This window comes from Oenanthe melanoleuca, chromosome 4 (genome assembly GCF_029582105.1).
Source record: "Oenanthe melanoleuca isolate GR-GAL-2019-014 chromosome 4, OMel1.0, whole genome shotgun sequence".
Classification (NCBI taxonomy): domain Eukaryota; kingdom Metazoa; phylum Chordata; class Aves; order Passeriformes; family Muscicapidae; genus Oenanthe; species Oenanthe melanoleuca.
Genome location: NC_079337.1, coordinates 60,632,745 through 60,656,005, shown reverse-complemented (window position 1 = coordinate 60,656,005; position 23,261 = coordinate 60,632,745). Strand labels below are relative to the sequence as shown.

Sequence of the window (23,261 nt, the reverse complement as noted above, 5' to 3'; positions counted from 1 at the left end):
ACTAAAAATACCTGGAGTCTGGGAGAATGTCATCAGGGGAATGTCTCATATGTTGCCCTGTGCTGCTTGTTGGTAGACTTCCATGTGTGGCCATTACTGGTAACATAATACTGGGTTAGATGAACCATGTTGTGAACTGACCATGTGCAGAGACATGAGGGTGGACAGTGCTTTTCCCTGGCTGTGGGACTGTGGTGTCCCCTTGGCACAGGGAGCTGTGCCACCTGTCCCTTGGTGTGAGGGGCTGGTAAGGGCTGGCTGGTGCTGGGTGCCTGGGCACTGGGAGCACTCATTCCCTCTTCGTGCTGTGGGAGGTGGCTCTGGCCATTGCCCTGCCCAGAGCTGCTGCTGAGATTGTCCAGGCAGCTCCTGGGATGAATGGGAATGAGGAACTGCCTGACTGGTTTGGTTCCTCTCCATCCCTGCCCTCCCTTGCTGCTCTTCCTGTTACCTGGAATGTCTTCATGCCACATGACAAAATAATAACTAAGGGGGGATTTTTGCTCTTTGATGAGACATAGTTGATTTAGAGAATAAGGCTTTATTGAGGTATTTCTAGAGCATAAGCACAGAATACATACAGCACAAATTGATAGCATCTGCAGTTTGTTACTGATTCTCTCTCGTGCTTAAGCTGCTGTGATTTGGGTAGGAGTTTGTACTGCCTAATTTTCACTGTCCTCATGCATTTATCTCTCCAGTGAAACTTAAGAAAAAAGAAAAATGAGTTAGCTAAAACTTTTACTAGATGCTTTCAATTTACTTACTGCCATTTTTTATTCACTATTAAATCATTAAGACATTTCACTAGTACTTCTAAAACTTAAAAAGTGCAGTAAAAAGCCCATCCACAATTTCCCACTGGACAAAGGAACTGCTAAAGGATGATATTTAAAGATTATTTTTGGGCAGAAAGGGCATGAGTTTCTTTTCTGAAAATGCACAGATATTGTGGGTCTGTCTGGAGAGTAGGTGCGGTATTTAAAATTATGAGAGTAATGTTTCACTTGGAACATGATCCTTGTAAATGCCAATGCTCTGCTTACTCACAAGAGCAGGAGAGTTTTGGTAGGATGAGATAGGTTGCACAATATGCATACATGTGATTGTAATCACACTGAGACACGTACACACATGCCAGAAACAGCAAGAAGTTTGCTGTGAGTCTTACATGTTTTAACAGTATTTTTTGAAGTATTTTTAGATTATATTTTAATTATTTTTAGTAGAGATTGGTGACTCGGTTCGTTCAGGTAATATGCTCATCAAAGGGGGATGTATTAAAAAAGGGAATACTTTGGATGAGAAAGCGATGTTGACTCAATGCTTAAACAAGTTTGGACAAACCTTCACGACAGTCCTGTAGGCCCTCAGTGAATGCATTTTACATTAGCAGATTCCTCAGCAGGGCTGTTGTCTTTCCAGAGGCTTTATTGTTACGCAGGACCTGCCTAAACACCATTTTGAGAGCCGCCTGTTCCTTTTGATGAGAAGATACAGAACCAGTAGTGAGGGCGGGGAATGTGCTGGGGAGGGAGGAGAATGGGAGAGGTGTTGATAGGGCAACAGACAGAGAAGCCTCATTTTTTAACTGGACTCTGGAAGAAGTAAATATGTGTTCAGAAAGAGCGTAATAATAAAGTTGAAGGACTGTTTCTTAACAATGAGATATTAAACCATTTATACATGGAGAAAACTTTTACTGATAGTCAAGTGTCTGTAAGTATAAAGTTTTGTTTGTCTAAAGAGAGCAGAAAACAGGAATATGATTTAATGAGTAGTCTTCTGAGCTAAGAAATCTTGCAGTAAAATTTGATAAATTATGCTTCTAAGGATTCAATGAGGTTTTAAAAAGACAAAGTTCGTAAGTATAAGTATTTAAGTTGACTATATAAGCTCTGTTATAAAATTAAGAATACACCATTTCTATGTTTAAAATTCTTTTGCAGCATTGTATTGTTTTTAAAATAAGTATCGTAGATATACAGATATTGCTCAGTTTTTTTATAAACCTTTACCTAGTTTTTATCATACTTGCACATGTTTCCGTAAAGCAAAAATGTTGTTACAGATATGTTACCTTGTAATTGTTACAGTGCTTTTTTAAAAGTTGTGCAGCTAAAGGGATTTTTCTTCTTCCAGCTGGATTTTTATCCAATAAAACAGAATCCAGATGTTGTGAGTTATTAAAATAAATGAAAGGTATTTATAGAATACAAAATTTCTTAGATGTAGAGACTTAGACCAGTTTAGGCTTCTTGTTGCTCAGAAAACTTATTTTGCTAGTAAGTATCCTAGCTGCATTATCAAATTTTGACATTATAGTCATGCTATTTATGTTTGTAGATCTCAGAATAAAATTTTCTTAAATGCTAAAAGTATGGCAGCAAAATTTTCATAATTTAAAATCAGGAGGGAAATAAATATTTGCAAAGCATAGGAAGATATTATATGCATTATGTACTTAAAATATAATAGTATTCATGTTCACTTTTACTTTGATTTCCTCAAAATCTATTCACTTTTAGGGGTTACATCACTAACAGGAAATTCAGAAGTGTTTCAGTGATCTGTCACTTAATCATATCCTCTTTAATATGCATTTTAATTTTAGTTTACTGTTGGACTGCAAGTTACCTTCCATCTGGATGTGCAAGTTATACTGTTTCTGCATGTTTTTAATGGAGAGAATTCAGTTGTCTTAAGATGTTGATCCAACAGAAGGGGAAAACAAAACCAGGAATTGATCACAAACATTTTTGCAGAAGTGTATTTTTTAAAATTTTCATTTTGCAGTCCTGTAGAAATATTTTTCAAACTTTACAATATGGCTCATAGAACCAGATATATATTTTTTAGAGCAGATTTCTGGATGGCAAACCTTGAACTGAGCACTTGAGAAGGTGCTCAGGAGTCTGAGCAGTGTGGCAGACAGCAGAGGGCACTCGGAACAGTCGCTTGCATCGTTCCTTTGCTTCGGGGATTTACTGTAGGGGAAGTCTCTGTGCCTGACAAGGCAGCTTGTACTTCACTTCTTTATACACCAGCAAGTTCCTGCTAGTTTGGCTTCAAAATATTTTTTGTTAATATTGCATTAGAATAGGAACAACTATTATTTCAAAATTCCTAGAGGGAATCCACAGTGCTGTAAATGAATCTTTCCCCTTCTCGTCAGTAGCACATATGGGGTCTGTTTGTTGTTGAGCTGACAAATTATTGACAAAAATATATTCAGACAGATTACAGAAAATCTGGAGGATTAGGGGGATAATAATTTTATTTTATGGCAGAATTTTCTTAATTTATGTTTAGGCTTTTTGATGCTCCTGCTTTTTATTTCAGTAGCTGGGGTCAGTAAGTTAAATCATATTCTTAACATGTGGCTGTCATGCAAGTAGTTGTTAATTTATTATGACATTAAAAAAGTCAATACTTTATGAGTTTTAAGATTTTTGGCGGTGCATTCTGCCAATGTCTCATTTACTTTAGGGCTCTGTGTGACGAGGAGCTGGTCCAGAGGATTGCCTCTTTCTGATTCCTGGTAGCTTTTGTGTGTGTTTTCTTCTAGGAGTCAGGCATATAATAAATCCTATTAATCTTTTTGACAAGTTAAAACTTATCCTGGCTCCCTGTCATTCTATCTTTCTCTTCAGCTTTTTCTGCTCTGAAAACAAATGTACAAAAGCAAATATAAGCAGGAAGTGGAGGGAGGGTAGGAGAGAAAAACAGATCAACCTTATCTGGGGTCGCTACCCCTTCCCACAGTTTAGCTCCTGAGCAGATGGATGTGGGTTTACAAATGTCGTCTTTGGTGTATCTGAATAAGGCTTTTAAAGCTGTTCTACCATATTTTAACACTTTCCATTAATAGCTTTGCAAATTAGCATTCCTTCTGCTTTTGACCTTTGACCTCTGAGTTGCCTGCCTGATTTACAAATATGCTACACAAAATCACAAGATTTTATATCTGTAGCTTTTGAAATAAGCTGTGAAAATGTAGAAGGATATGAATTTTTAAAAGGGCTTTCAGTGCCACATGACACTTCATAGCCATGGTCATTAACTGCTGCTGGCTAATTGCTAGAGCTTATTTTTCAGTGTCAGTAGAGTCGCTGCATGGAAAAAACGTGGATGTGTAATGCTTAGTTCAGTGAAACAAAATCAACAATTCTTACTGTCTGTTTAAACGAAGGGATTATTAGGTTTACAATGCTGAGTGTGAGTGCCTAGGATGTGTAAAACATTGCCCACCCACAGTGTTCCCAGCCATGTTCACTGCAGTTGCTCCAGTGAGCTGCTGGTCTTGTAGCTACCTCCCACTGCTGCATGTGGGGTTATTTTTCTTTTATTCCTTTCTGTGGGTAAAATTCTCACCTGTTCAAATTGTACAAGTACTTTTGTCTTTCTAGGTGATTCCTAGAGGATTTAGGTTGGGTGTTAAGTGTAAGTGCTATTGATTAAAGTCCTGTTTTGTGTTACCCCATCACAGAAAAGTTCTTCAGGCCTTTCTGATCCATTTGTGATTTTACTCACCCATTTTAATGATTATTATGCACCTGATTATTTGTAATATTGTTGCTATTTGATTAAATATTGACCGTGGAAATATATTCTGCATCCCACTTGGTTTAGTGCCAAACAAAATGCAGTATTTAAATAGCTCTGGCATTTTATTTGTTTATAGAGTTGCACATTTTGAATACTTAACCACACACAGTAAAACTGTTCTGTGCAAGTACCATAGGGCACTTGCTTCTGAAATCCTAGAATAATGGAGGGTGTAATTTGTAATTTTTAAAGCACATTTCTTCCTGTTGACCCACCCATTTGTTTCCATTGCATTTTGTCATGGTATTAAATGCTTGTAGGAGCACTCAGAACTGCATGGTGTGCCTAAATAAGCAAGTAATCAATCAAAAAATTAACTGTCCACCACAGCAATTGGTTTATGCCTCTAAAATTCTAGTTAGAATAGGCTTCATCTGCATGTGAATTAAATTTCTTCCCTGATTACTCTAAATGAAATTGAGAAGATTGAGTTTTTCTGTTGACCAAGTTTCTTCATCCTAAATGCAAAATGGGAAGATGTGCAGGCTTGTACATACTGGCTGTAGCAAGTCAGTCTCACCATGAAATATTGAGTAAAGGCTCTTCTCTTTCCTCATTTTCTCTCTATAAGTTCCAAGTAGCATTTGCCTTCTTCACAGGGTTGGTTGTATTTTAGGGGCTCAACTTAGGAACTGTGTGGATGTGGGGGGTTCCACATGCTGCACTGAACAAGAGAGAAAGTTCCTCTTTCCTAAATGACTACTAGCACGTCCACCCAGGGCTTAAGGACATCCCACTGGCATAAAAATGCCCAATAATCACTCCCAGATTGCAATTCTGGTGTTTATTTTGGGCAGAAAGTTGTGTTCTGATTGCTTTAAAAATAACAGCAGTGAGTGATTTAGGTACTGTCACTGTTGTGGACAGCAGCAAACTTCCTGAAATGCTGCACTTTCCATATAGAGTCTCTTGAAGACACCGCTGTCACAGGCAAGTGAATTGCACTTCCCTCTTTCATTGCAAGGAGCCTGTTTTGCTCTCTGTTCCTGAGGCTCTGTGCACAGAACTCTCTTGACATCAGCTGAGCACAGGTTCAGGTTGTGAGGGAGGAAGGGCAGAATAGCAGTTGGGTTCTGAAAGAAGAATTTTGTTTTTAGTGACAAGAGGCTACTTGTAGGTTTAATGAAATGTGCCAAGTCTCCTTGTATTGGGGATTTTTATGTGCGGTTTATAGAGTTAACCACTGAAAAGTGAAGCAGAATGGACTATATGAGGTCCTATTTTGTTCTGGCTTGCATTATGTAAACCTCTGAAAATAGTGATTTACTATGTAAATGTTTCTCTAACTAATGTTAGGGTGATTAACTAGTGTTTTTTTGGAAACTGTCTTGGAAATCTACTTTATTGAATGCAGGACTACCATACGGTTCAGCATCATTTTATTTTCCTGATTTGTTATAGGAAACGTTCTCAAATACAATCAGCATGATTTATGTCAAATGATCGAGCTTTTCTGGTGAGAGATAATTGAGATCTAATCTGAATCCCTGACGAACCACAGCTTCCTGCATTGGCCTGTTGCTATTGGTAACATAAAGGGAGTAAAATAGAACTTCATACGAAATGCCTTTAAACTTTACTGGCATGTACAGGCATGGAGCAGCGTTGAATTTTTTAGTTTAATCTTTGAGAAGCCGACGTGTTAAGGAAATGCTTTTTCCATATTAAGTGAAGATGAATTTAGGAAGAGTACTGCTAGGAAAAATAACTGCTGTTTCTTATGAGGAGCGGGTAAGTGATATGAATTATATTTAGCTAAAGCAAGGCATTGTTGCAGTGAGAAATTAGAATAGATTATTGTTATTGGCAAGAAATTAGAGAAGAATGGTATCAGCTTCAGAATGCTTTTTGCTTAGCCTTTAAGCTTTTTTACTTTAAAGTATTTGAGTTAAAATTCCTTTGTAAATGCAAACATTGGGTTTTATTCTCAGAGAAAAGTAATTTTGTTATACAAACTAATAGTGAGATTTTGATATGTATTTATGAACTATGCTCAATATGTATAAAGCTAAAAACCAAATATGTTTATAATGTGCCTATTATTTAATTATGTACTATGTATTTTGTATATGCTTTCTGTACCATTATATCAATATTATATCTTTAGGAAAGGTTGTATACATCTTGTAAATATTTTTACAAAAATAATTTTAGGGATGGATTTGGCACTTAAGGCACTGTGTTTATATGTGATAGGATTGGTTTTGCTTGGGGTAAAAGGTTGAACATTTATTTCTTAAAGGAATTTCAAATGTCACATCATTTATTCTTCATATGTTTTTATAGATTCAAATATTTGGCAAAATTATACTAATGCATTCAGTGAAGTTACTGTACAGTGGTTGTACAGTATGCTTTTCTTCAGAACTCTTACTTATAGAATGCTTTTTTGTTAACTGTTAGAAATGCAATTTGGTGGCAGAGAATTGAAAATAGTCCTCCTTTAAGTGGCATTCTAAAGGGGCACTCTTCTCAAACAATTCTAAATCATGAAATTAATTGCAATAATATTTTGAAATGGGGATAAAAAGCCTGTAATGTTATGCTACTTTTTAGGTGAGAAGTACATTTGAGATTATTAGAAGGAAAAACTAGCAATAATTGATGAGTAGTAGGGCTTTATTTTTTATTTAAAATGTTAGAACTGTATATACCATATTTTGAGGCATGATCTCCCTCCCTTCCCAGGGACCACTGGACTTCATGGCATGAATTATACTGATGCTGTAATATATTTAAAAATACATACATATCATGTAAATCCTGGAGTAATGTAACTGAAGACTTGGGATCTGCTCGTAATTCATACCTTGGCAAAAGGAGAAGTTGCTTCAGGTGATTTAAGAAGTAGTTTGAACAAAGCTAGATGCCAGTATATGGTCAACTGAATGATAGGCTTTCCCTGAGATAAGTGACAGAATGTTTGAAAGTTCTCTGTATTCAGCCTCTAAATCTTCAGAACCAACAGATTTCCTAGCATTATCCTCTCTACTGAAACCATATGAAAAAATTAGGTTAGAAGATTGTTGGAGCTAGGTGTGCTGTTCTGACCTGAAAGGCTTATTTACAGGGACTTTATAAAATAGTGTGTAAAGTGATGTTGTACTGGGTAAGTAACAGATTCTGGCAGCACTCAGAGACTTCTTTGGATGCAGCAAGAAGTCGATGCCTGTATTGCAGGAAACTGTGCTTTGGAAAGGCAACATTTTTAATCCCTTTTATTCTGAATCTTGCTGGATGCCCAGGAAAAGAATAGATATTTCTGTTTAGGCTGTGATTCTGTCATTGTTAGAATAGGAGAGAGAAATATGTCTTCACTCTCCTTACAGATTTTACTCTGTGTCTCAGGAGGAGTGGGAAACAGAGATGTCTTTTTGACTCAGGAAGGCACTCACCCCCACTGTAATGGCACTGATGATTTCATGTTGCTCCATTTTATTGCTAAGGCCTGGCATTTCCCAGTATGTGTCACCCCTGCCAGAATCCCCCTCTTTCCCTTTGTTCTACTCCAGTATTTGAGCATGACTTTGATTTGAGTGATAAATCTTGAGGTGGAGAAAAAGGACTTGTATTGTGTTACCTGGGTGGTTGTACACATGGATTTATTTGCTCAATATAGTATCTGGGCAATAGGTAGGGTATTTTTTTGTTTTCTCCACGATGTTGTTATGGCAGAATTGGACAGTTCTCTGGGACCTGATGCATGTAAAATGGAACATGTAAGATGGAGCTAAGTGGGTAAGAGTTTCTGTCACCTGAAAGATGTCGTCAGACAAGCTTCATGCAGAGGTGCACACATCTAGCAGGTTATAGGCCATGGAAGCTAAAAGATACAGCCTGTTCCAACCTTATGAACTTTCAGCCTTATGAATTATTCTCCTCTATGCCCTCTCTCCCTTTACACCTTGTTGTTGGTGCAAGGTACTGTGTTGTCTACTTCTGGGAAAAAAGTGAGGTACTCACAAAGTGGTCTTCTCCCTGATAATTATTGTAAGCTTAAACTATTTTAGATTTGTTGCTAGCAGATCCTGAACACAACATCAAAAGCTCACAGGCCCTTCTGGTTTTTCCACCTAGAAGAGAGATGATGCAAAGGGAAATGCAACATGTTTTCTCTTATTCAGAACTTTATGCTATGAAATATATATGCTGAAACACTTGCCAGTTTAGAGAGACCTAGAGCATCTTTTATGCTGTGTGGTAACTGGGAAGCCACTCTTCAGCTTGCTGGCCCTGGCACTGAGCTTTTCTTTCAAATCACAGAGATCAAGATCCTGCCCTGAAGTCCCTGGAGCAGAATTGCATCTCCCAACACTGCGGGGTGTGTGTTGGTGTCTGTGTAACTCAGCTGCTAATCCAGCTGGATGAGCAAGCAGAGCTCCCATGAAGAGATATACTGGAAGGCATTTTAGCTTTCCTAAATTAGATTTATTTTTAAAATTTTAGTAATTTGTTACCCATCAGACTCCTGGCATATACCATGGGCTTTTTCCTAAATCAATTTGTTAACTGGGGTAATTCGAAGAACCAATTTCAGTTCTTACCTGGCTGTGAAAGATTTGATGGTTTCATACAATTGGATTTTATCTCTGGATGATAGCTCATATGTACATTCACAACATATATGTTCTGTGATTTGGAAACTTAAATATTATTTTAAAATCTTCACATTAGCCCTAACTGGCACAGCCGTGCCCTGTCCTTTTTCCTGTTTCAGAAATGATTACCTACAGGAGCTGTTCAATTTTACAGCTTTCTGATACATATGTTTTTCAATAGGTGGTTCTTAATGTGTGTAGTGTTAAATTTTATCAAATAATCAAACTTTTTTATATATAGTTGATCAAATTTTGTCCTGAAGAGCCTCCAGTGGTGGGAAACATGACTGCTGAAGAATGAAAAACAGCCCCCAACATAAAGTGTATTTTTAAAATGAGATCATCATAGTATTTAAAAAAATCTGGTCTTGCAACTTATGCCTTTCAAAGACAAATCTAGACAAGTTTCAGCTGAACAGTTTAGAAAAGAAACTTCTTTGTCTGAAAATGTGGACTGTATGCAATTTCTGACAGGTTTATACTGAGATTTCTAAGTACTCACAAATGTAGTTTGAACATATTACTGTGAATTCTTACACAGTAATTACAAGCTTTAGTTTCTACTGAATTAGGTGGACTTAGTTACACAGGTAAATTGAAAGAAATGTTTTTAAATTATATTTTATTCTGGATCTACAGAAATAAATGGATAGTGCTTGGAACACCATAGGTATATTTAGTGACTCTGTAATGTAAAATATATTCTTCCTATAGGTGCTTTCCTAAAATGTTCTCACATTAAAATTAGTAAAGCCTTGCTTGGAGAGACTTTAGGATGCTGATACACGTAATGTAATGTGCAGTAGACAAAACATTTAAAATAAACACAAGAAACCAACATGTGATGTGTAGAAAGTTCACTGCATTAACTTATGCTAAATGGATTGAGATAAAACTCTGTGTCCATTAATGGTTGAGCTTTTCTATGAAATTGCACCATTGTCCCTTTAAAATTATATTTTACAATCTTTAACTTCTCAGTTTTTGACAGTAGTATGAATATTCTTCCTGCTGTCATGAAAATCCTATTAATTTTGCTTCATACCTTGAAAAACCATGGAGAATTGTACTTTATGTTTGAACCTAGGTAATGAAAGCTGACAAAGTAAATGGCCATTCCTAAAATATAGATATTTTGAAAATACTTCGGATTTTTTTTTCTGTCTAATGTGTAAACTGATACTATTGCTTTACTTTGAGTCATCCTTTTCTTCATTCTTTGAGAAATGATATTGAAGTTGTTTATTCATTAACTGTACATACACTGATGTGACTAAGAAATTAGAAGCAATCACATTTATAAACCAGATTTCAGTAATACAAATTAAATTTTCTAAATTACAAACATTAATTAAGTTATGGCTTCTGAATGCATAACATCATCACTAGACTTATGTGCAAAATAAAGTAGAAAAGATGTCCTAAGCCCCACTAAAGGATTGTAACCAGAACAGTTTTTGATACCTGAAACAAAGCTATTAAAGGGAGATGCTTGGATATCTTTTAATTATGTTATTGTTCCTCACAGATCCAGAAGCATTTATGTAGTTAAGCAAGAAGTGTCAGTGTTTCTCCATTTTAAAAATCTTTTTCATGAAAAGTGTATTTGTGTTTATCTGAGCTAGCACCAGGGGAATGATGTCAATAGACATCAAAGTTTAGACTTTGAAAATCCCAGAATACTTGTGTCAAAGACCAGATCAGATCCTCTCCTGGTGGTGGGAATGGTGAGGCCACAACAATTTGTAGCAAGTTCTTCAGAGAGTGTTAACAGCAGTGTGAGAGTCTGCAGTGAAAGGGAGAAAGAAAGGAGAAGATAATGCTAAAGGGTTTTTGTGGATTTTGAAGTAGAGTGGGAGTGTTTGTTGCCAAGGCTGAAAAATACAAACTATGAAGAGGTAGCTGTTAGCTTGAATTGTGTATATATTTATGCTTTTCTTCTTTGCTGTGTTTCTGACCTTGAAGAAGTTGTAGATACTGTAGGGCATTCTTTCCTAGCTTTTTAATGATGGTTCAAGGACACTTTCAACAACCAAGAAAAGATTGGCCAAACTCAAATAAAAATACTTTCTGTTAGTCATTAGAAAATCAATGCAAACTTAAACCTAAAAATAATTTATACTCCAGACTTCACTTAGCTGAGTGTCAAGGTTCAAGCATTGGAGTAGCTGTTTGGGAAGTGGTCAATATGGATTTAATGAGGTGTTAGATGCCTTGAGGTCATTTATGATCAAAGTTGAGAAGTTTAGGGTAGATAAGCACATACACTTCATAATTTCACTAGAATATTAATTGTCCTTGAAAATCTGATGTACAATATAGGAAGAGGTGGTGAGGAGTTCTTACTTACTGAAAGTTAAGTTCTAGCTTATTGCAAGCACTCTGAACATCTTTTTGTTTCTGGGACAGTCAGAAGTCACTGACAGGGAAAGTTTTAATGCCACATATCTCCAAACATTACAGCAAATTAAAGTGTATGAGGTATTGTTTTGATTCATAGTGTTTTCCAGTTTTTGCAGGTCAGTTTTAGGAATCTACCTTGTCACAAGTACCAACTAATTGTCTCTGCCCATCTAAGAAGGACTTTTGGGAGCAGTGTAGTTAGCACAACAAAAAATGCTTCTTCCAGTAAATATTTGTGGGATCAAATCACTGGACAGCAGTAGTTAAAAGGCCTGGGGTGAATTTTATGCTGGGGGAAAAAAAACTGTGAGAAATAACAGCTGGTTTCTTTAGATGTTCCTCTCTAATATTTTCTGTTATTAATAAGATGATAAAAGTAGCTAACACTGCAAATACTAAGTGGAGCTCAAAGATTTCTGATACTTGCCATGAAACTTCAGTAACACTTCTTTTTTCTTTTTTATTGCAGTCAGCAACTGTTTCTGATGGAGGTAAGCTGAAACTTGTCTTTACTTTTATAATAAAAAATAATCAATTTTCCACATTAAGCAATGTAATATGTGGTAAGTTATGTGATATATTACAAGATGTAAGTCCAAGGTGGTACAGAACTCTGTGGCTGCTTTTTGGGAACTGTGCCAGTGAAAATATTGCAGGATTATGTTCATATACTTTCACTGGTTTATTTGCATAATATTTTTTATGGTGCACTTATATATTGACTTTTTTATAATTAGGCTTCTTCATTCATAATAATAGAAGCAGAGCTGGTAGATTTCTGTGTAATTGGATGGTAGATAAAATCTCATTCTCTGTTTTATTGTCCTTTATATGCCTCATTTGCTTTTAAAGGGATGCTCTAGCTTCTAAGTTGTAAACTGTTGAGGTTGAACTTTCTTAAATGTGATCCTTTCTATGAAGGGGGTAAGTAATTTGATATTTGTAAAATCCCAATATGGATTTCTGGAGTACTTCTACGTTAACCCTCTTTATTGCATATAAGCTGGTTTGTTTTGAATTCTAACATGTCTTTGATGTTTTAAAGGATGTCCACTCTTTGTTAAACATTAGAAGGCGATTTCTCTGAAGCTTTGAAATTAATTGAAACAGTTTAAAAAGGCTTCCTTAATGGAGTAAAGGAATTTGTATAGTGTAGGGTATCCAGGAGATGGTTTTTCTCCTTGTCTTCTCTGCAGGATCCTGCAGAGAAACTCAACATATTTTTGCATTTGCTGTTCATTGACAACATTTCAAGAGAAATTTATTAATTAGAAAGGGCAAAAGGGAACAAGCTGTGTTGCAGTAATTGTGTTGTGCTATGTTGTTGTAATCAGGGCAGTGAAATTGGAAAACATATTTGGAATGGTAAGGATAATTTTTTTTTATATTGCATGCAAATATAAATGAAAATTAGCAACACTGTTTACAAAACTTCTTCATATCCTAATTTCTGATTCTTTGCAAGAATAAAACTGCCATTGAGTTTTGTTCCTTTTGCTGGAACCATTTTCCAGTGGCTGACTCTGTCAGGTATTTTCCTTCTCTACTGCTGACAGTAGTCTAATGCTTTACTGTACTTCTGTCTGGATGAGAAGGTAGACTCTATGTTGTATCTGTCTTGTCTGCAAAGTGACAAAACAACAAAACAGAAAATAATGGTGTTTATTCTTTCTATTTCTAAAATGTAGCCTGTGTTCTTCTGGGAAAAATACATAACTTTTTTTGCCCCACGTTACCTGCTTGATATAAAAATCAAAGCAGACCACAGACTTTCTGGCAGTGTATGCAGTTGTTGAGGACCAAAAATTTGATTGCTCTTTTTCAGGTAAAACACAATGTACTTGTCTTGTCTCCATGAGGGTTCTTGGTCTATGTTAATGAGAGTTTTTTTGTTGCTTATCCAGACTTGGAAATCCCTATAATAGTACTCATACAATAATAGTGTCAAGATTTTTATCCTTCCAGCTGAAAATTTATTTTAAAAATTCCACTTATTATCTGTTCTACTAATATGACTTGTGTCTTATTCCAAATCTGTAGGATCTCTTTTCACAATTAATATTATACAGTTTTTTAACTCATGAAATCTAAGGGCCATGTAAGGTCACAGAGGTAAAAGAACAGCCAAGAAGTTATCTGCAATTTTCTGCTGAGTTGTATTCCCTGTATTTTTAACTGGTTCAGAATTGAACATTAAACTCTCTCTTCATTGCTAAATGCTACTTGAGAAGGGGTATAATTTGTGTAAAAAGTGGTAGTTGAACTATATTGAATAATATTGAATTAATGCATAAATACCCAGATAATGGGTTGGAAAAATAGGAGCCAGAGAGATTGTAACCAGAAAAAGTGAAATTAAATAAATTCATAATTCATTTCAAGCTGCATTGAGTAAAAAGTTCTGATTCATGTGTGAATTACATTTTCTAGCATTTACTTTCATTGAATATGGCACAGCACTGAATTTTTTTTTCAGTTTTCCTTAATCTCACTACTATGCAAATAGATCCACAGACTTAGACATTTTAGGGTTTGTCTATTTCAGAGAAATTTTCACCAGTGTAACCATTAGTACAGCACTGCATACTTCACTTCCTAGACTAAATCTTTATCAGCACAGAATCACAGAATGATTTGAGTTAGAAGGGACTGTAAAGGTCAACTTGTTCCAACCCCTCTGCCATCCAACCTGGCCTTGACATTTCCAGGGATGGGACATTACAGTTTCTCTGAGCAACCTGTTCCAGTGTTATCATTGCTGTCAGAGTGAAAAATTTCTTATATCTAATCTAAATCTACCCTCCTTCAGTTTATAGCCATTACCCTTTGTCTGCTCTTGTCAGAAGTCCCTCTCCAGCTTTCTTGTAGCCCCTTCAGTTACTGGAAGGTGCTCTAAGGTCTCTACCTGCTTGGTATTATTAATATTAGTATTTGTACATATAACTAGATACTCTGATTACTGTTGATAAGCTTTACTTTGGGAAGAAAATTCATGTGTAAAAAGCAATTATGTGTTTAAATACATCTCTTCAGTGTGGTGGGAGGTACAACAGTTCTTTGTACATTTTCTTTCCAAAGTCAATGAAGATCTATGTCATATAGCTTATATTATATTAGAGCCTGGTCCTGGAAACCATCTACCCCTTGTTGTGTTTATTTGCTATTTTCCATCCCAACTTGTGCAAGGCTGGGATGTTGTTATCAGCCAAAACTCTGCACTTGGCCATTACAAGATAGCTAATGTGTAAATTAGTGCTGTTTCCAGACGTGCTGGCCAGTGGCAGCTCTTAACTGTAATTGATTTGTGTAATGAATTGCAGACAATCAGAATGCAAACTGTAATAGTGCTTAGATGCAAGATTAGTGCTGTAGATTAACTAATCTGCAGCACCTCGGCTCTAGGAGTGGCAGGACCATTTTATGTTACTACAGCGACCTGTAATTAGCAGGTTTCTCTTACTTCCCACCTCAGAAACTGTCCTGTGCTGCTGGCTGTGGGAGTGTGTACACAGCATGCAGCCTGTGCCTGATGTTCTGAGCACTGTGCCATCTCAATTGTCACAGGGATGATCAATAGTCCCCAGCTAATGTCTGACTTGGCTATTTATACCTGGAAGGCACTTTAGAAAGGGGAAACCTTGAGGTCAGAGGATCTCTAACAGAAGTACCATCATCATTCATCTCCCAGACAGAGGTGGTGAGGTATCTGAGCTAGTGAGAATGTCTGAGTCAGTTCTCACCTGCTATTCCCTGCAGAGATCAGTTCCACAAAGCTGAAGTCTGTTATTTTCAAATACTTCAGCCTAACAGATACTGTATGCATGTATTTTTTTCCTAAGATCCTACTTTGCTGTAGTTCCTGCTGATTTTTTTGCTTTTAGTGTTCATCACTTGGAAAGAATTTTTGTAAGGAAACATGTTCCTAAATACCTTTCTGAAAGGAGTCTGATGTTTGCAGTAATAAATAATGTAAAACTGTATTTTAAAAAGTAACTGAAGAAGGTAAGGCGAAAATTTTGCAATGAAGTGCAAAATAAAGCAAAATGCTGTTTATGCTTTTTACAATATAAATACAGATGGATTATTTCCTCTAATATGTATATGACTTATTTGTCAGTTCTGCTGGTGCTGCTCACTGTAGCTGTATTCCACTGTAGCATAAATAATTCAAGTTCCTTTAGCAGCAGTGGCAAAAGGTCTTTTCTTTAAATTATTTATGTAGCATTTTATAATGCTTTGTGTTAAGTATACTATTGCTTCCCTCTGCTTGAAGCCACGAGGGTAAGGAATCAATTTGTTTAGAATGGTGTTAGAGGCTCCCAGGAATTGCTGTGGGGAAATGCATTAGCTTCCCTTATCCCAAAATTGCAGAGGAACAATGTGCTGTACAGTCAGGCTAATCTGCACCCAATGGGTTCCGGGACGTTTCAGCTGAACTTGGTATGGATTCAGAAGGATGGCTTTCAGTGAAGGGCTTGAAGTATTTGGTTAAGTGGCACCACAGTGGTTCTTATCAGCTTTATCCAGGTAATGTATTTAGTGATTAACTAGAATATTTTAATTATATTATTTGAATGCGTTCCTATAATTATGAGGAATGTGCTTAGTTACTCACAACAATAAACAGTATTTGTAGGCTGAAAAATGTATACAAGATACATACAAATGCATACAAAATAGCTTTCATTTATTGTATTCAGTCTTATGGCTTTATATTATCTAAACCAAAACTTTTGAAGCCATCCTGTCTTGAATACTTTCAAGTCTGAATTGATTAAATGCCTATATTTTCTTGCATAATGCTGTTTTTGTAAAAGAAATAAAACCAAGACCCTCCATGGAATGTGTAAACACAAAAAGTGCAAAACATTGGGTTTTGAGGATTTTTTAGATAGCATTCTTTGTCAGTTCTGTATTTCCAAAATATAATAAATGAAACTGAATGAGTTTGCACTCAAAGTAGTTTTTCCTCAGTAGGTATAGTTGCTATCAAGCAGAACAAAAATAAAGTTAGGTCCCTGGGATTTGAAATGTTTGATCAAGGAGCCTCCTTTTACAGGTAATATAAGATAAGCTGGTACTTGCACGGGTGATGACAAAGGAAGGCAGGCATTTGTAGTCCATGTTGTCCATGCAGAGCCGGGATTTTTCACATTAAACTCCTCTGGCATCCTGAGATTCTCAATTGCTCTTTTTTAAAATACAAGGAGGAGGAGGAGTCCACTTTGCACAAACAGCCATGTGGTGAGAATATTTGAGGGTGGGAGTCAGGGCTCTGTGCTTCCCCTGCTGATCATCACGGAGGGCTCCTTAGATGAAATGTGTGACCTGGTTGAAAAGTTTCTCCATTCTTGCTTTCCAGGGTGGGCTGTGTGTACCCTAGGAATGCATGAGCTGGGAGAGTCAGGAAACCTGATGCTGGAGTCTTGCATTTGAAACATTCCTCTGCAGGAGGAGTGGAGCAGGAGTTGTGCCTTATACAGTCTTCATTTAAGTGTGTTTTGGTTAAATTGGATACTAATGTTAGAGTCAGGGAGGTATTTTTCCTTACATCTGCCTTTCTTTTTCTCCAGTTCTAAATGGTATATCTGCACTAGGCTGTAACTGTTCTAATTGCAACTGATGATCTGCGTGGTAAAAGAAACCAGAATAACCAAGCCTTTTCTGGCAAACAACCTTTTCTGTATTGTTTTCAGTTTGACAGGTACCATAGCAGAAAACTTTACACATTTTAAAAGCAAACCGACTGCACTTCTTCATTAAGGGAAACCAAAGCTGTGCCAGGGTTAAGTATAAATCAAAATAGTTATTTTTGAAAAAAAAGTCTGAATTACTTAAATTCAATCTACCAGAACTGAGACAGTTTATTGGGAATTTGTAATCCCTTAATGCTGTGTTAATATGTGTTAACACATTGGAGGACCTGTGCCAGTAGCTTTTTGGTTGTTGGAAATAGAGTCTTATTTTGGTTCATTTGATTTCCTGGGATCTCCAGAGTCTGGAGTGTATCAGAGGAGGGAGAACCCAGTGCAGTTTTGTAACTCAGAGGAGCTGGAGAGAGCAGGCAGCTGGTAGCAATTAAAGGTAGTTAGCAGTTACCAGCGGTGTAAACACTGGAGGCTGTAATTGCAGTTTGGTTTCCCTGCTGCCATGGGGAGATTGAACGCCTGCCACTGGGAGGGAGGTGATGCTGACTGGCTGATGATTGCTGTGCCTGCCACTTCCCCATCCCTTCTGAGTCCTAAGGCACTGGGACTCCAGGATCCAGAGTTGAGCACTTACTTGGTGTGGCTGCTCCCTAATTTCTCTCTGCCAGCCAAGGAGGTTTCAGGGGTTTGGTATGTGGGATGAGTTTGCCTTTCTGACTTTGCCTGACAGGAACAAGGAAATTTGCATCATTCATCACTGGAGAACACTGGGGATTGAACCCTCCAGGAGTGAGGCAGTATCTGAAACTGTTCCAGATCTATTAAGAAGTGGGTGTCTGTTTATATCCTGGACTGGAAAATAGAACATATCCACCTGCAGAGTTAAAGCAAAATACTTCAAATAATAAATTTAAATATCATTCTCTTCAGATTCACATTAACTTCTTTCACAGTAGTTTCACTGTGGTGACAGGTCTTCTCTAATGAAGTTAGCAGTATACTTGGTTATGCCCTTTCATATGTCTTAAAGGAAAAAGTGAATAAATATTTATATAAGAAAATTTGGCATTATTTGCTGAGTGTTTGTAATTAGATTTGATTAATATGGTGATTAGGCAAAGAAAACTATTTATATATCTGACTTGTTACTAGTGTCCTTAAATATTATCACTGTTGAAAATATGAAGTTACATTTTGTTCTTCCCTCATCTAATTCTGTATCTTCATCTTTTTTTATTTTTGTCTTAAAAAATGGCTTTGCCTACAGAAACTCAGAGTAGTTAACTGTTACAACTTAGTAAATATTTCTGAGGTAAGAATATGTTTAAAAATGAAGTTTCAGATCTCCTAAAATTTTTTATTCTTATCTTTACAACTATCTTTATAACTTTTCCCAATGCTTGTAACTGTTTTTGAGTGGTGCATTTTGTTAAAGCTCTTACTTCCAGGGAGGAACAGTAATGTTTTGTAACATGAAGTTTGGAAATGCAAAGTGCTTGCAAATACTTCTAACGTGAAAGGAGATTGTATAAAGTAGGGCCAATTACTCATTGCTGTAGTTAGTCTAAGTGATTAAATGAGGAAAATCATAAAAATGTTCCTATGAAGCACAGTCCATTTCTGACTGGTTGTGAATTCAATTTTCTCAAACAAATTCCATCTCTAGTGAGCTGCATACTTCTTTTCCATTTGGCATAAAATTGCTGAATATACCATCTATTTAATTTGAAGGTATTATTTTCATCTGCTACTGCAGATTTTTCAAATAATTGAATGTCTGTGGTTTTTTCATCCCTTCATCAAACCATCTCATTCACTTTGGCATCTCTCTATGTGCAACCTGTCCTGCTCAAAGCAGGGAGATCAGACCAGGTAGCTCAGGCTTTAGTTGTGTCTCCACAATGAATTAAACCTTACATCCCCTCTGTGAAATGTGTAGCTCTGAGTTCAGCATTACAAGTTTTACATTTGTGTACACTGGAAGGTAGAGGGATTCTCCTGTAAAAGGGTGTGCAAGAAGTAAATGACAAATCTGTGAATAGAGCCCTGTTATAAACAGTTCCCTCTCTTGCTTAGAGCAGCCATTTCTTTCCCCTTTCTACTTCTGTGAACAAATTGTCACTTTGACATTTTTTTGTGTGTCTGTTTTGTTTACTGACATGACAAAGATGACCTGGGGTTAATGTTTAAAACTTAGGCTGCTGCACAAGGGGTTTTTTTATGTTTGATTGAATTCTCCATGGGTTCTTGTTAATTTGTTTCTCAGAATAAGAAATCACTTCCGTTTTTCAAGATCTAAAGAATCTGGTAATTTCTCATTTTGAGGTCTCTAGATTATTCCAGTATGTTGGCTGGAGTCTGCAAGGGATCCCTGTTTTTATCAGAAACCTAATAAATTCAGCATCTATGGTTTGATGTCTGTTACTTCCTGTGGATGTAGAAGGCATCCCTTACTAGCTGATGTTCCTAATGTTCTTTTCCACAAATGGGAATCTTGTGTTTCCATGTAAAATTTCACGGATTGCCTGTCTGCCACTTGAAGTGTATATGAAATTTTGCTATTTGCTATCTTGCCCATATTCTGGTGAATAGTGGGTTCTTGAAAGTCAACTTTCCTTGGATAAACTTATGAAGGAGTGCAGTCCATAGCATGAGAAATATAAAGAGGAAAATGCATTTTATTTTGGAACAAGAAAAAAGATTTTGTTTTGGGACTGCTTCTTTTGCTTCTGTCAGGGGGCTGCTGTTCAGACATCATTTAATTTTTTTTATAGTGGAACAGAAGAAACTTGAGAGGTGTTTGGGGTGTTTTTTTTCTATGCAGGTGCTCTTAATAAAAATGGAGAGGGATATTTAGAAGTCTGCACCACCGTGAGCTTAAGCAGGAGATGTGATAAATCAAATAAACAATAGTGAAGGGCAAAAGTGAGTAGTACTTCATTGACAGATTTAATTTCCTTTATTAACAGAGCTGAATAGCACTGAGTTGAAAGACTGCATCAGTGAGAACAGCCTGAGTAGCAATGCCAGCCTCCCCAGCGTGCAGAGCTGCCGGCGCCTGCGAGAGAGGAGAGTTGCAAGCTGGGCTGTTTCCTTTGAGCGTCTTCTTCAGGATTCTGTTGGTGTTAAATATTTCTCGGTGAGTTTTAAGGGACAATAAGAGGCTTTCCAGAATACCTGGTACTGCTGCAGTAATTTTCCTGTTGTTTTTTTTTTTTTTTCTTCATACTCTCCTTGCACAGGACAAGAGACAGAAATTCATTCATGTTCTGTTGTTATCTGAACATCATTCTGAGTTTACATAGGTTCACAGCTGAGTTCAAGATTTCAGAGTAATATTCAGATTGCCATGCATTTCTGAATAGCAGAAGTTTCAGGTGAAAATGGAAGCTATATTTGGCTTTGTCTGGGAACTTCTAGAATGCTTCTCCATTTTGTAAAATGACTTTTTTGTATCTGTAGCCTTTATGCAAGAAGAGGGAAGTATTGTTGGTTGTTTCCTAAGAATGTGTTGTTATTCACATCTATGTCCTGAAATGTCAGAAGCCACATAGAAGATTTTTTCAAGGATAGAGTGGCTTATTTTCTTGCAAAAGGTTTTAGAAATTCTTTTTGGAAGTAGTTATGGTAGTTAAGAGCACTGGTTAAAACTGCAACTTGAAGGAGTAATGCTGAGTATTTCCAAAGCATAAATACTTTGCAATACATAAATACTGTTCTGCACAGCACATTTATGATGATGTAAATAGCATCATATCTATTTTGCATGCAAGGAAACTGAGGGTATATGCTTTTGCTTTGTTGCACTGAGAGTATGTTGCTGATTCTGAGTGTGTACACAGGGACAGTTTGTGCTGCCCAAGTAATTTTCACAATGAGAATATTTGGAGACCTGTGGAGAGTTAGATTATTGGAATCTGCAGTAACTCAGACTCTTGCTTGGTACAAAAGTATTAAGAGATCACAATGATTAATAAACAGATTTCCATGTTAACTGGTGGGGGAACCCAAAACCCACATTAACAGTGAACATCTGTTTGAGGAAAGAGAGAAGAGGAAAGCAAAATAATAAATCCTGGATATTATATTCCTTGTTTTAGCAGAGTAGTCTGAGAGTTATAAATGTTTCATACTGAGACTTCTTGTCAGGCTGGAAGAAAAATTACAATTCTGATCTGATGTTAGAGTCCATCTGAAAAATGATATAATTCATGGGGCTGTTACTGAAAGTTCAGCTGACTTAGTTCTAATTACTTGTAAACCTCCAGTAAACTTGTGTACAGTTACGAAATTGCTGCATTAAATTTTTAGCTGCTATGATACTTCAAAACTTACATTATAAAAAGTAGCTCAGATAGTTTTAATAAATTTCCATATTAAAAGGTTAAAGGCAAAAGCCAACCTTAGATATTCTGGAAGTTTTACTTTCTCCCCTCCCCCCCCCCCCTCCATTTTACTCTAATTAGAACTTCTTTTTATAAACACCGCAGAAGTGTCTTAAAGAAATACCCACTTCAAAAACAATTAGGGAATGTTAAAGTTTGTTGTGTGCATCACCATTTTCTTGAGACCCAGGAGATGTCCAGAGCCATTGCTTAGATTTCTTAACCTGGTTGCTATAACACTGTGCAGTTCCAGATTGCTGCCAGTATCCAGGAACATTGAGACACCAGCATTTAATTCATGGTTCCATAGCCAGTGTCTTGGTGAATTTGGGATCCAGCATCTGCCTTTCCTGAGGACATCTTTGTCACAGAGCAGGAATTACTCTCTAAGAAGAGATTTTGTATATTTTGCAAATACTCATGCTTTGCATAATAGCTGCTGCTTAGAGCAGTCAGAGGTGAGAGAGCAGTTTGCAGGTTCCCCTCTCCAGGGGTTCAGTCCAGCCTCTGCAGCTTCCCAGCCATTCCCAACAAGATGCTCCATCTGTGCTGGAGTGCTTCACAACTTGGGCTCCTGGTGAAGCTGGGTTGTTGGACAGCCAGCTGTGCCCAAATCCTGTGGCCACAAGGAAGCAAGTGGGAGATGGACTCTAATTCACAGGGAATGTGCCAAGGGGGAAGCAGTTGTGTTCCAGTTCTTGCTCACTAATTTGATTCTCTTTTAATATGTAATTACGTGGAAAGTGCAGAAATGTTCCCCTGACTACAATCTGGATTGTCTTTTATGTGTTTGGTGTCTTAGCTTATATATCTGAAGAACTTTAAATTCAGAGCTTGCTTGGGTATTTAGATTCCCTGTATTGTAGTTTATCTCAATTGCTTTCTTACAGCTGGACTCCCTAAACTCTAAGTAAATCTGAAAAACACAAATGAACTTTAGTTTATTTTTGTGGAGGTTCTTCTTACACAGCTTTCTGAGGCTGCTTTGTATGATCAGGAAGCTTTACTGGTACCCATGTGATAATTGAGTGAAGGTTGTGGTGGATTGAGTTATTTTTTTTTTTAATATCTTCATTTTTCCCCTGATGGTTAAAATGCTTTTAAGATGCTGAGAGAATATTGAATTATATACCTATTTGAATATGGAACAGTCTGTGCTTGTAGAATTTTTCAACTGAATGAGTACCAGTGTTCATTTGGACTTTAGGATGCTGTAATATAAATGTCCTGATTATTGTGTGTTGTACTGGGAGATACTTTTTTTTTCCTCTCACTATTTTCCAAAGAGAAATTACATAAGCACATCAAACACAGTGGACAGTGATAAGATTTTTCTTTTATAGTTGGCATGTGATACAAAAAGACACTGTAATGAATCCAGAATTGATTATGGGCACTTCTTGATAAACATCTACTCTGTAATAGCAGCCCTGCAATAAAAGACAGTTTACAGTGTCACTTTTAAATCTAGTTTATAAACTATTTAAATTTTTGTTAAAAGTTTGTTCACCAGTTTAAGCACTACTTAATACTTGATATTGTATTAAGAGACACATGATATTTCAAACTTTATACTTGAAAATTATTTAATTTTAACTTGATGTATTCTTCTCATTTAT

At 36.7% G+C, this 23,261-nt stretch overlaps 1 protein-coding gene across 5 annotated transcripts in view; it reads left to right on the top strand.

Moving 5' to 3' along the window:
* The window catches only part of RGS12 (regulator of G protein signaling 12), an 83,600-nt gene that overhangs the window by 28,445 nt on the left and 31,894 nt on the right, over positions 1-23,261 (top strand). For 4 of the 5 annotated variants that reach the window (XM_056490213.1, XM_056490211.1, XM_056490212.1 and 1 more), the window contains 2 exons: positions 12,079-12,100; positions 20,227-20,396. In XM_056490213.1, coding sequence (XP_056346188.1) covers positions 12,079-12,100; positions 20,227-20,396 — 192 coding nt within the window. Of the gene's footprint in view, positions 1-1,539; positions 1,720-12,078; positions 12,101-20,226; positions 20,397-23,261 lie in introns of those variants that run through there. The other variant, XM_056490215.1, reaches the window with a different exon arrangement.